This window comes from Bos mutus, unplaced genomic scaffold, assembly GCF_027580195.1.
Source record: "Bos mutus isolate GX-2022 unplaced genomic scaffold, NWIPB_WYAK_1.1 CTG300, whole genome shotgun sequence".
In the NCBI taxonomy this organism is placed as follows: Eukaryota; Metazoa; Chordata; class Mammalia; order Artiodactyla; family Bovidae; genus Bos; species Bos mutus.
Genome location: NW_027219792.1, coordinates 1841 through 14594, shown reverse-complemented (window position 1 = coordinate 14594; position 12754 = coordinate 1841). Strand labels below are relative to the sequence as shown.

The 12754-nt window shown below is 37.8% G+C and overlaps 1 protein-coding gene across 1 annotated transcript in view; it reads right to left on the bottom strand.

Moving 5' to 3' along the window:
- The window catches only part of LOC138986951 (ATP-binding cassette sub-family C member 4-like), a 91024-nt gene extending 78530 nt beyond the window's left edge, over window positions 1-12494 (bottom strand). Inside the window, 4 exon segments of the mRNA XM_070366927.1 lie at window positions 1346-1492; window positions 10632-10726; window positions 11115-11152; window positions 11850-12494. Coding sequence (XP_070223028.1) covers window positions 1346-1492; window positions 10632-10726; window positions 11115-11152; window positions 11850-12131 — 562 coding nt within the window. The 5' untranslated portion in view covers window positions 12132-12494.
- Window positions 12495-12754: the final 260 nt, after the last annotated feature.

Here is a 12754-nt window from a genome sequence, read left to right as displayed (position 1 = left end):
CCGCTTAAATATAACCAAAAGTCCATTGCAAAACTAGAGAGCAGATTTTATTGAGGAGGATGTATACATTTAACTGATCTTGTGTTTTAACTAATTTTCCATTACCATTTAGGTAAACCTCAAAATATGAACGCATGTCAGAGCTCTGTGGTCCCATAAACGAATGGGCAATGAAACAAAGACACAAACAGCCTGTCTCCTTTAGAGATATTCCTGGAAGAAGGTCCTTCTTAACACCATCTTAGCTTAACACCATGTAAGCTTAACACCATGTAACACAGCCAACATTTCAACAACTTGTCAAAAACATTTCAACATGTTTTCATTATCTGTTGGATGTTTCATATGCCACACAACAAATGGACTCTTAAACCATCCTGCAAAATAAACATTCATTTATCTTTACTGCTGCTGCTACTGCTAAGTCACTTCAGTCATGTCTGACTCTGTGCGACCCCATAGATGGCAGCCCATCAGGCTCCCCCTGTCCCTGGGATTCTCCAGGCAAGAACACTGGAGTGTGTTGCCATATCCTTCTCCAAATTAGCAGTTTAGGACTCATCTAACATTTATATTATACTTCTTCAACAGAACCCAAGATGAACCACTAGTAAAACAGATTATAAGATTATTTGGATATTGGATGAATTGATCTGCTGAACTCTAGAATTCACAGAAGGAATTAAAACTTTTAATTTGTTTTTTAACAAATAAAATTCTGCACTGTGCTAATCTCATTTTGCATATAATTTAGCAAATGGCTATTAAGGCTTTATTGTAAGGGATTACAAAAAAAAAGTCCTATTGTGCACCATGTAAGATATAGAAAATAATGATTCACAAATAACTAATGAACAACTAAGGGAATCATGGTTTTTCCTTTCATTATAGACTTCTCAAAATCAAAATGTTTTCAAATTAAAGTTATATTAAGAGTTTATAGAAAATCACATCCCTAGCTTAAGAACTTAAAGGTCTTTCTATTTTAAAAAGAATGGATGATTATAACTATAGCTTTTTAAAATGTTGCTTTGGAGAAAAGTCTTGATTCTTTGTTTCATTCTTTCTAGTAGCTTTTTCTTTGCCTGCTTACTATAAAATAAAGCACTGTTAGTCTGAGGACAATTTCTGATTCAGTTACAGATACACATAAATTGCAAGAAAAGCTCATACACTCCTATATTCAGATTTCCTCTGGTAGGAAAAAATAGCTATGAAACTTTTTATATAAAACTAATCAACATGCACAGTGATTTTTGTCCTAGCATCTCTTCCATTTTCAACTATCAAACATAATTAGGCATTAAAAGTGTTAAGACATAGAAAAACTTGGTGTCTGACTTACCTATAGGATTTCTATTGAAGAACAATACCGGAGCTCTGAAAATGGACTCCAACATTTTGTTGTGCAAAGTTTGTGAAGAATTAACAAGGACATAGAATATCAACAGAGATCTTGTGATGCCAAAAAGGATGGTAGATACAATTAACCCTGAAATAAAGAAACATCACTCAGCACAAGATCTCTGCCTTATACTCAATGACGCTAAAGCATGGTAGGCAGTTTATAAAGATACTGTGTATTTTATTCTATAAGTAAAATTTATACATAAATTTACATATATAGAATATAGAATCAATAAATTTATATATATATATATATGTAACTACACATATACAATGGATTGTGTAAGAGCTCAATGCTTTCACAAAATATAAAGAACAATATAAAAAACACTATTTTCTTCTCATGAAATAGAAACAACATAGAGGAGGGTGGAAATCGTGTAAACTGCAGGCGCATTCTAGGTTTTCCTAATTCAATTAAAAGTTCTAATAAAAACTCAGGAGAAAAAAGATAATTAATTCAAGTTGAGTTATTTCAAATCCTAAAAGATGATGCTGTGAAAGTGCTGCACTCAATATGCCAGAAAATTTGGAAATCTCGGCAGTGGCCACAGGACTGGAAAAGGTCAGTTTTAATTGCAGTCCCTAAGAAAGGCAATGCCAAAGAATGCTCAAACTACCACACAATTACACTCATCTCACATGCTTGTAAAGTAATGCTCAAAATTCTCCAAGCCAGGCTTCAGCAATACATGAACCATAAACTTCCAGATGTTCAAACTGGTTTTAGAAAAGGCAGAGAAATCAGAGATCAAATTGCCAACCCCGCGGAATCATTGAAAAAGCAAGAGAGTTCCAGAAAAACATCTATTTCTGCTTTATTGACTATGCCAAGGCCTTTGACTGTATGGATCACAATAAACTTTAGAAAATTCTGAAACAGATAGGAATAAAAGACCACCTGACCTGCCTCCTGAGAAATCTGTATGCAGCTCAGGAAGCAACAGTTAAAACTGGGCATGGAACAACAGACTGGTTCCAAATAGGAAAAGGAGTACGTCAAGGCTGTATATTGTCACCTTGCTTATTTAACATATATGCAGAGTACATCATGAGAAATGCTGGGCTGGATGAAGCATAAGCTGGAATCAAGATTGCCAGGAGAAACAGCAATAACCTCAGATATGCAGATGACACCATCCTTATGGCAGAAAGTGAAGAACTAGAGCCTCTCTGATGAAAGTGAAAGAGGAGAGTGAAAAAGTTGGCTTAAAGCTCAACATTAAGAAAACTAAGATCATGGCATCCGGTCCCATCACTTCATGGCAAATAGATGGGGAAACAGTGGAAATAGTGGCAGACTTTATTTATTGGGGGCCTCCAAAATCACTGCAGATGGTGACTGCAGCCACAAAATAAAAAGACACATACTCCTTGAAAGAAAAGTAATGACAAATCCAGACAGCATATTGAAAAGCAGAGACATTACTCGGCCAACAAAGGTCCATCTAATTAAGGCTATGGTTTTCCCAGTGGTCATGTATGGATGTGAGAGTTGGACCATAGGAAAGCTAGCACCAAAGACTCGATGCTTTTGAACTGTGATGTTGGAGAAGACTCTTGAGAGTCCCTTGGACTGCAAGGAGATCCAACCAGTCCATCCTGAAGGATATCAGTCCTGAATATTCATTTGAAGGACTGATGCTGAAGCTGAAGCTCCAATGCTTTGGCCACCTGATGTGAAGAGCTGACTCATTTGAAAAGACCCTGATGTTGGGAAAGATTGAAGGTGGGAGGAGAAGCGTATAAGAGAGGATGAGATGGTTGGATGCCATCACCGACTCAATGGACATGAGTTTGAGTAAACTCCAGGAGTTGGTGATGCTGAAGGGCCTGATGTTGGAAGGCCTGACATGCTACAGTCCATTGGGTCCCAAAGAATCGGACACAACTGAGAGACTGAACTAAACTGATAAAAAGTAGTTGATCTTCCTTTCCCTCATTTCAAATATCACTACTTACAGTATGTCCCATAATCTAAAACTCTGGTATGCTTTGGAGCCAACACATGAATTAACAGGGAACAAGAGAAAAGACTTAGCATTTCCTTGTAAACATCTAATTACAAGTAAGTGTCTATTTACTTTCATGTAAAGTTGCTACTTGAGAACCTACTGTATAGCACAGAGAAGTCTATTCAGTGCTCTGTGGTGACCAAATGGGAAAGAAATCAAAAAATGGGAGGATATAACTAGTTCACTTTCCTGAACAGCAGAAAGTAACACAACATGGTTATGCTACAACTATACTGTAATAAAAATTAGTAAAACTTTTAAAAATAAATAATAAAGTAGCTACTTCTATGCCCAAGTAACTTTAAAGAGTACAAAAAGATCATGTTAAGTTGTAAGTGGACCATCCCTTAAACAACTGAATTGGAAGGAACTACAAATTAGATTTTGACATGAGGTAATTAAGTTAGCAACTAATCTCTCACTAAGAGATTTATAGAAACACAAAGCATTTGTAAATAAATATCATCATTTAAATGTATGTCTTTTCTTTTTTTTTTTTTTTTTTAAACTTTACATAATTGTATTAGTTTTGCCAAATATCAAAATGAATCTGCCACAGGTATACATGTGTTCCCCATCCTGAACCCTCCTCCCTCCTCCCTCCCCATACCATCCCTCTGGGTCATCCCAGTGCACTAGCCCCAAGCATCCAGTATCGTGCATCGAACCTGGACTGGCAACTCGTTTCATACATGATATTTTACATGTTTCAATGCCATTCTCCCAAATCTTCCCACCCTCCCTCTCCCACAGAGTCCATAAGACTGTTCTATACATCAGTGTCTCTTTTGCTGTCTCATACACAGGGTTATTGTTACCATCTTTCTAAATTCCATATATATGCGTTAGTATACTGTATTGGTGTTTTTCTTTCTGGCTTACTTCACTCTGTATAATAGGCTCCAGTTTCATCCACCTCATTAGAACTGATTCAAATGTATTCTTTTTAATGGCTGAGTAATACTCCATTGTGTATATGTACCATGGCTTTCTTATCCATTCATCTGCTGATGGACATCTAGGTTGCTTCCATGTCCTGGCTATTATAAACAGTGCTGCGATGAACATTGGGGTACACGTGTCCCTTTCCCTTCTGGTTTCCTCAGTGTGTATGCCCAGCAGTGGGATTGCTGGATCATAAGGCAGTTCTATTTCCAGTTTTTAAGGAATCTCACACTGTTCTCCATAGTGGCTGTACTGGTTTGCATTCCCATCAACAGTGTAAGAGGGTTCCCTTTTCTCCACACCCTCCAGCATTTATTACTTGTAGATTTTTGGATCGCAGCCATTCTGACTGGTGTGAAATGGTACCTCATAGTGGTTTTGATTTGCTTTCTCTGATAATGAGTAATAGAAAGCCCAGAGATAAATCCACGCATGTATGGACACCTTATCTTTGACAAAGGAGGCAAGAATATACAATGGATTAAAGACAATCTTTTTAACAAGTGGTGCTGGGAAAACTGGTCAACCACTTGTAAAAGAATGAAACTAGAACACTTTCTAACACCATACATAAAAATAAACTCAAAATGGATTAAAGATCTAAAAATAAGACCAGAAACTATAAAACTCCTAGAGGAGAACATAGGCAAAACACTCTCTGACATACATCACACAGCAGGATCCTCTATGACCCACCTCCCAGAATATTGGAAATAAAAGCAAAAATAAACAAATGGGACCTAATTAAAAATAAAAGCTTCTGCACATCAAAGGAAACTATTAGCAAGTGAAAAGGCAGCCTTCAGAATGGGAGAAAATAATAAAGTTGTAAATGAAGCAACTGACAAACAACTAATCTCAAAATATACAAGCAACTCCTACAGCTCAATTTTGAGAAAATAAATGACCTAATCAAAAAATGAGCCCAAGAACTAAATAGACATTTCTCCAAAGAATACATACAGATGTAAATAAACATGAAAACATGCTCAACATTTAAATGTATGTCTTTTCCATGACATAAATGATCACTACTATGCATCATACAGCTATGAATCAAAACAGCCCTCCAAACATCTCTCCTGCTCACAATGGTAGAGTGGGTAAATAGAGTAAATATAATAAATAGTCCATCAAGTACTTTTTTTCCATTTAGATGACACATCAGTGTTATTTAAATTCTGAAAGCTGCTCAAATTCCTGAATTCCATCAACAGGCATTTGCTGCCTACCATTCTATATGAATATGTAACAGAATCCCTTCCTCCTTTTTAAGTCCACATAATCAACCAATTCAGAAGGTAAACAGTTAATGGGTTTAAGTTTCTTAGCAAGTGATCAATAAAATAAATACCAAATTTCAATGAGTGGATTTTCATATGAATCACTTTTTGTAGAAAGCTTGTACAAACATTTCCTGTGGGAATATTTAAATTTTTAATTTTTACCAATATTTTTCTTTTAGATTAGAACAAATAATTTTTACAATTTGTATTGGAAATACAAAAAACCTCTGCCAAGGTATCTTGAGAAAGAAGAATGGAACTGGAGGAATCAACCTACCTGACTTCCTCCCCATACCAGGCTCTACCCCAAAGCCACAGTTATCAAGACAGTATGGTACTGGCACAAAGACAGAAATATAGATCAATGGAATTCAAAATAGAAAGCCCAGAGATAAATCCACAAGACTGTTCTGGACACCAGGTTATCTTTGACAAAGGAGGCAAGAACATTACAATCTTTTAAATTCAATCTCTTTACTAAGTGGTGCTGGAAAATCTGGTCAACCACTTGTAAAAGAATGAAATTAGAACACTTTCTAACACCATACACAAAAATAAACTCAAAATGGATTAAAGATCTAAACGTAAGACCAGAAACTATAAAACTCCTAGAGGAGAACATAGGGAAAACACTCTCTGACATACATCACAGCAGGATCCTAAACAGTGCACCTCCCAGAATATTGGAAATAAAAGCAAAAAATAAACAAATGGGACCTAATTAACCCAGCAATTATTGCTGGATCAAAAGTTCTATTTCCAGTTTTTTTTAAGCACATCAAAGGAAACTATTAGCAAGGTGAAAAGGCAGCCTTCAGAATGGGAGAAAATAATAGCAAATGAAGACAACTGACAAACAACTAATCTCAAAAATATGGTACCAAGTGGTTTCCTTTGCAGCTCAACTCCAGAAAATAAATGACCTAATCAAAAATGGGCCAAAGAACTAAATAGACATTTCTCCAAAGAAGACATACAGATGGCTAACAAACACATGAAAAGATGCTCAACATCACTCATTATCAGAGAAAGGCAAATCAAAACCACTATGAGGTACCATTTCACACCAGTCAGAATGGCTTTATTCCAAAAATCTACAAGGTAATAAATGCTGGAGAGGGTGTGGAGAAAAGGGAACCCTCTTTTTACACTGTTGGTGGGAATGCAAACTAGTACAGCCACTATGGAGAACAGTGTTGCAGATTCCTTAAAAACTGAAATAGAACTGCCTTATGATCCAGCAATCCCACTGCTGGGCATATACACTGAGGAAAAACAGAAGGGAAAGACACACATGTACCCCATTGTTCATCACAGCACTGTTTATAAAATAGCCAGGACATGGAAAATAATTAGATGTCCATCAGCAGATGAATGGATAAAAAGCTGTGGGACTACCTAAACAATGGAGTATTACCTCAGCCATTAAAAACACTGGTGAAAGAATTTGAATCAGTTCTAATGAGATGGATGAAACTGGAGCCTGTTATACAGAAAAAAGCCAAAAATAAAACACCAATACAGTATACTAATGCATATATATGGAATTTAGAAAGATGGTAACAATAACCCTGTATTCTTCACAGCAGAAGAAACACAGATGTATAAATAAAAGTCTTATGGACTCTGTGGGAGAGGGAGAGGGTGGGAAGATTTGGGAGAATGGCATTGAAACATGTAAAATATCATGTCATGAAGACAGTTGCCAGTCCAGGTTCAAAGACAGAAATACTGGATGCTTGGGGCAAAATAGTGCACTGGGACGAATCCAGAGGGATGGTATCTTTGAGGAGGAGGAGGAGGGTTCAGGATTAAAGAACACATGTATACCTGTGGTGCTGGATTCATTTTGATATTTGTAAAAAATAATACAATTATGTAAACCATAAAAATAAAATAAAATTTTAAAAAAAAAATTTAATTGGGGTATAACTGTCTTACAATGTTGTGTTAGTTTCTGCTGAACAAGGAAGTGAATCAGCTACATGTATACAAATATCCCCTCTGTCTTGGACCTCCTTCCCCACCACCATTTCCACCCCTCTAGGTCACCACAGATCACCAAGCTGAGCTCCTTGAGCTATACAAAAACAACTTCCCACTAGATATTTGTTTTACACATGGTAGTGTAGATATATCAATCCTAATTTTCTAACTTACCCCCTTAACCAGAGTCAACCATCTATTCTTTACCTCTACATTTTTATATCTAAAAATTATTAAATTTTATATATATAAAGAGAATTTACACAAATATTTAAAAAATACTTTGATTCAAGAAACGTATTTTATGCTGAAAAGTGTTTCCCAGCTCACAAGGCCCTGTGTTTGTCTCCCTCTTAAAAATTTGAATCATGACTTTCAGTTCTCAAAATCATCTGTGAAGAAGCTGCTAAAGGGCTAGACATGGGAAATACCATGGGAGGATCACATTCACCATCGTTTACTTTTTCTTCAGAGAAACTACATGAGGGTCATAAGAAGAGGTTGAACAAGCACCACCTCCCCCCACCTGTGGGAAAGTGAGGCTTCATGTAGATTTCATAGCACTTTGGGTCAGACCAGAAATAACTCAGTGGTCTCTATTCCTACTGTTGCAAATAGCATCTATATTGTACCATTTTTCTAGATTCCACATATATGTGTTAATTATGCATTTTTGTTTCTCTCTTTCTGACTTACTTCACTCTGTATGATAGACTCTAGGTCCATCCATGTCTACAAATGACCCAATTTTGTTTCTTTTTATGGTTGAGTAATATTCCAGTGTGGGCTTCCCTGGTGGCTCAGTGATAAGAACCTGCCTGCCAATGGAGGATGCAGGTTCAATCCCTGGGTCAGGTAGACCCCCTGGAGAAGGAAATGGCAACTCACTCTAGTATTTTTGCCTAGTAAACCACATGGAAGAGGAGCTTGATAGGCTACAGTCCATGGGGTTGAAAATGAGTCAGACATGATTTAGCAACTGAACAACAAAAATATGCCAGTGTATATATGTTGCATAAATGAGATGCAAAGACAACCTTGATAATGAGAAAAAATATCTGCAAACTAAGCAATTTTCACGGAGAAGGCAATGGCATCCTTGTATAAAAATCCCATGGATGGAGGAAGGCTGCAGTTCATGGGGTCGCTAAAGTCAGATACAAGCATTGGATTTTGTTCTTGCCTGGAGAATCCCAGGGATGGTGGAGCCTGATTTCTATGGGTCGCAAAATATTAATTTCCAAAATATACAAACAGCTCATGTAACTCAAAAAAAAAAAAAAAAAAAATGGGCAGAAGACTTAAATAGACACTTTCCAAAGAAGACAGACAGCTGGCCAAAAGGCACATGAAAAAATGTTCAACATCACCCAATTTTTCAGGTCAATTCAGTTCAGTCACTTAGTCATGTCTGACTCTTTGTGACCCCATGGACTGCAGGCCGCCAGGCTTCCCTGTCCATCACCAAATCTTGGAGCTTGCTCAAACTCAAGTCTCTCAAGTGGGTGATGCCATCCAACCATCTAATCCTCTGTCGTCCCCTTCTCCTCCTGCCATCAGTCTTTCCCAGCATCAGGGTCTTTTCCAAGAAGTCAGTTCTTCACATCAGGTGGCCAAAGTATGGGAGCTTCAGCTTCAGCATGAGTCCTTTCAATGAATATTTAGGACTGATTTCCTTTAGGATGGACCTGTTGGATCTCCTTGCAGTCGAAGGGACTCTCAAGAGTCTTCTCCAACAGCACAGTTCAAAAGCATCAAGTCTTCAGCATTCAGCTATCTTGATAGTCCAACTCTCACATCCATATGTAGATCAAAACTACAATAAGGTAGGACTTCACACCAGTCAGAATGGCCATCATCAAAAAATCTACAAGCAATAAATGCCAGAGAGAGTGTGGAGAAAAGGAAACCTTTTTACACTGTTGGTGGGAATGTACATTGATACAGCCATACTGTTCACCATGGAGAACAGTATGAAAATTCTTTTAAAAACTAGGAATAAAACTACCATATGACCCAGCAATCCCACAACTGGGCAATATCCTGAGGACACCATAATCCAAATGACACATGGCCCTCAAGGTTCAAAGCAACACTATTTACAAAAGCAAGGACATGGAAGCAATCTAGATGTCCATCAACAGATGAATGGAAGAAGATATTTAAAATTTTAGTGAAGATGAATGCTACATAAATTCTAAACACTCCTGTGAATAGAGAGGGTCATTTTATTAGTCTGGCAAGCCAAATGTTAAATCAATCACACAGCTGGGGATGAGATAACACTGTGATCTCAAGGTAAGAAAGAGAAGGAATTCTAATCCCACACACTGGATTAGAGTTATCATTACCATCTTTCTAAATTCCATATCAAGTAATTAGTTGATATATGCCCAAGAGAATATTGGAAAGTAATTAATCTCCAATTAAAATAAATAAATTTATATTAAAAATAAAATTAAAAAAAAATAATCCCACACACAGGATTACTTCCTGTTTAGCAGTGTGGAAGTCTGAATACCTTCAAGGCAATAACACTTTTATTTCGGGACCCTTGCTGCCAGATAATTTCATGTAAGATCAATAAAAGCCAGGATTTATTCAGACAGAATTAGAACACTCTGAACCACAGGATGGGGATCCCTTTCTAATCTCCTTGCCCATTCATACGATGATACAAGATTTAGCTAAAGTGACTTATTAGAATAGACAATAGCCACATATTTCCAGTGGCTGACTTTCATAATGTGCAATCCTGGTTTAACTTCCAAAACCCAGTGCACAGTAAATTAAGAGTCTTTACTCAACCTCTTTCTTCTAGATTTCTAGATTTTAAAAATAATTATTCTAGTTAATTCACAGTGTAAATGCAACTCAGGTTCTTAGTCTCATAAGACATTACTGAATTACTCCTGGAGGCCCTAGTTGCTCACACAGCCTCATTGTAAACACCTCAGACCCTCATATAATGGACTAGAAGATTCAACTTTACCTGAATAAACTGTAAAGTACCAGTTCAGATCGAGGATAAAAATTGTGTCTTCTTTTCCATATACCCTAAAATACAGGTCTCTTTGTATATTCCCCCTATGGAACAGGGAAGAAAAAAATATTACATTATAGATATAAATATTTACACAAAAATTAAAGAAAAAGAAAATACTTTGATTCCAGAGACATGTTTTATGTTGAAAAGTGTTTCCCAGGTCATGAGGCTCTGTGTTTGTCTCCCTTTTAAAGATTTGAATCACTACTTTCAGTTCTCAAAACTGTCTGTGAAGAAGCTGTTAAAGGGTCAGACATGGGGAAACACCATGGGAGGGTCACGTTTCACCATCAAGTTTACTTTTTCTTCAGGAAACTACATGAGGGTCAGAAGAGGAGGCTGAACAAGCGCCACCTCCCCCCTGCCTGTGGGAAAGTGAGGCTTCATAAACATTTCACAGCACTTTGGGTCAGACCAGGAATCACTCACCAGTCTGCAAGCCACCAATCCTGCAGGACGTAGACAACCTGGAGCAGGAAACAACAGTCACTCAGACACCGACATTACTGAGCCCTCACACCCCACTCACTAGGCTGGGGATGGAAAGGCTCCAGAACATGGAGGCGGTCCTTCCAGCTCAGGCCTGCATCAAACCCCACACCCCAGATGACCACAGGTCAGGGAAGGGCATGCTGCATTTTAATATCTCTAAAACATATCCCCTTTTCCCACACAACCTGTCATGTTCACACATCAGTAAGCCTCACTTATTTTGGTCCCCACAGAAAACATAGTTCACAGCAAATCCAAGTGGACTACAAAATGCAATGATAACAATATAGATGCTGAGGTTTTTCAAAGGAAAAAGCTTGACAGGTACTGTGATGGTCAGTCTTCTGTGTCAGCATGGCCAGGCCAGTCTCCAGTGATTTACCAAACACTCATCTAGATGTTGCCATGAAGCTATTTTGTGGATGTGGCTCACATCCATCATGAGAACTTCAGTAGAGGAGATCACCCTCAACACTGTTGTGGCCTCGTTCAGTCAGTCAAAGGCCCTTAGAGCAATGTCACATTCACCCAGCTAGATCTCACAACTTCAGGGGCCAGTTCTTTGAGACAAATCTCTTAATACACATATTTTAAAATATTTATAAAATACAGTATAAATAGTACATAAACATCAAGCTGAGTGCACAAACCAGAATACACACCCTTACATACCTGAGCTGTGATGTTTACTAGAATAAGGAAGATGATGACAGGCCAGCCAGTACTGGCTGTAAAGTAATTTTCATAGGTCTTAAAACCAACTTTTCCTTCCAAATGGTCCTCTACAGGTAGTGTAACCTGTATATTCCCAGTCTGAAAGGGAAAAATGGCAGTTAGAGATGAAATTTTAAATAAAGAACCCCCAAATTTCAAAAGTTCAACACTGCCCTCCACTGCAAAGCTGTGGAGAAAATGACACATCTCATGCACTGTCAGGAGTGCAGGATGGCCCATCTCCTCTGGAGAAGGATGTGGGAATATCTAGTGAAACCATGTGTGCATTTACCTTTGGACCCAGCCATTCTACTCCTAGGAACCTATTGCAAATAAGGACACATCATTTGCATGAGGTCATTCACCTTTGGGTAGCTTTGCTTAAAGTAGATCAAGACTCTGAGCACAAGCACAGCCTGCCTGATTCAAGTATAAATGCAAAAGCTTCTTCCAAAATAACACACAGAATGATATGGAGCTAGTGTATCCCTCCAGATGACTGTGTCACTCAATGACAGGAACATACAACATACTAAGGGCTCAAAATACTAGCCAAATACAGTAAACTGAGTTCACAGAGTGAGTTGGACTAATATGAGTTTGGATGGCAAGGGACAAGCATGTGATCCAAATCTATTTGGTTCCTAAATTTCAGAGAGTGATTCCTGAGTGTGGAATGTGAGGGACTAATCTGAACAGAAGTCAGAAACATCCAGGCCCCTGGGTCTGGATAGTGAAACTTTGGACATCGAGGAATACCTGTGGATGTTTTTAAGGGAGATCTAGTCCATTTTTGTACTTCTGTCTGGAGGACTCAGAATGGATTATACAGTCTCGTGGACCAAGGATGTCCAGGGCTCTAT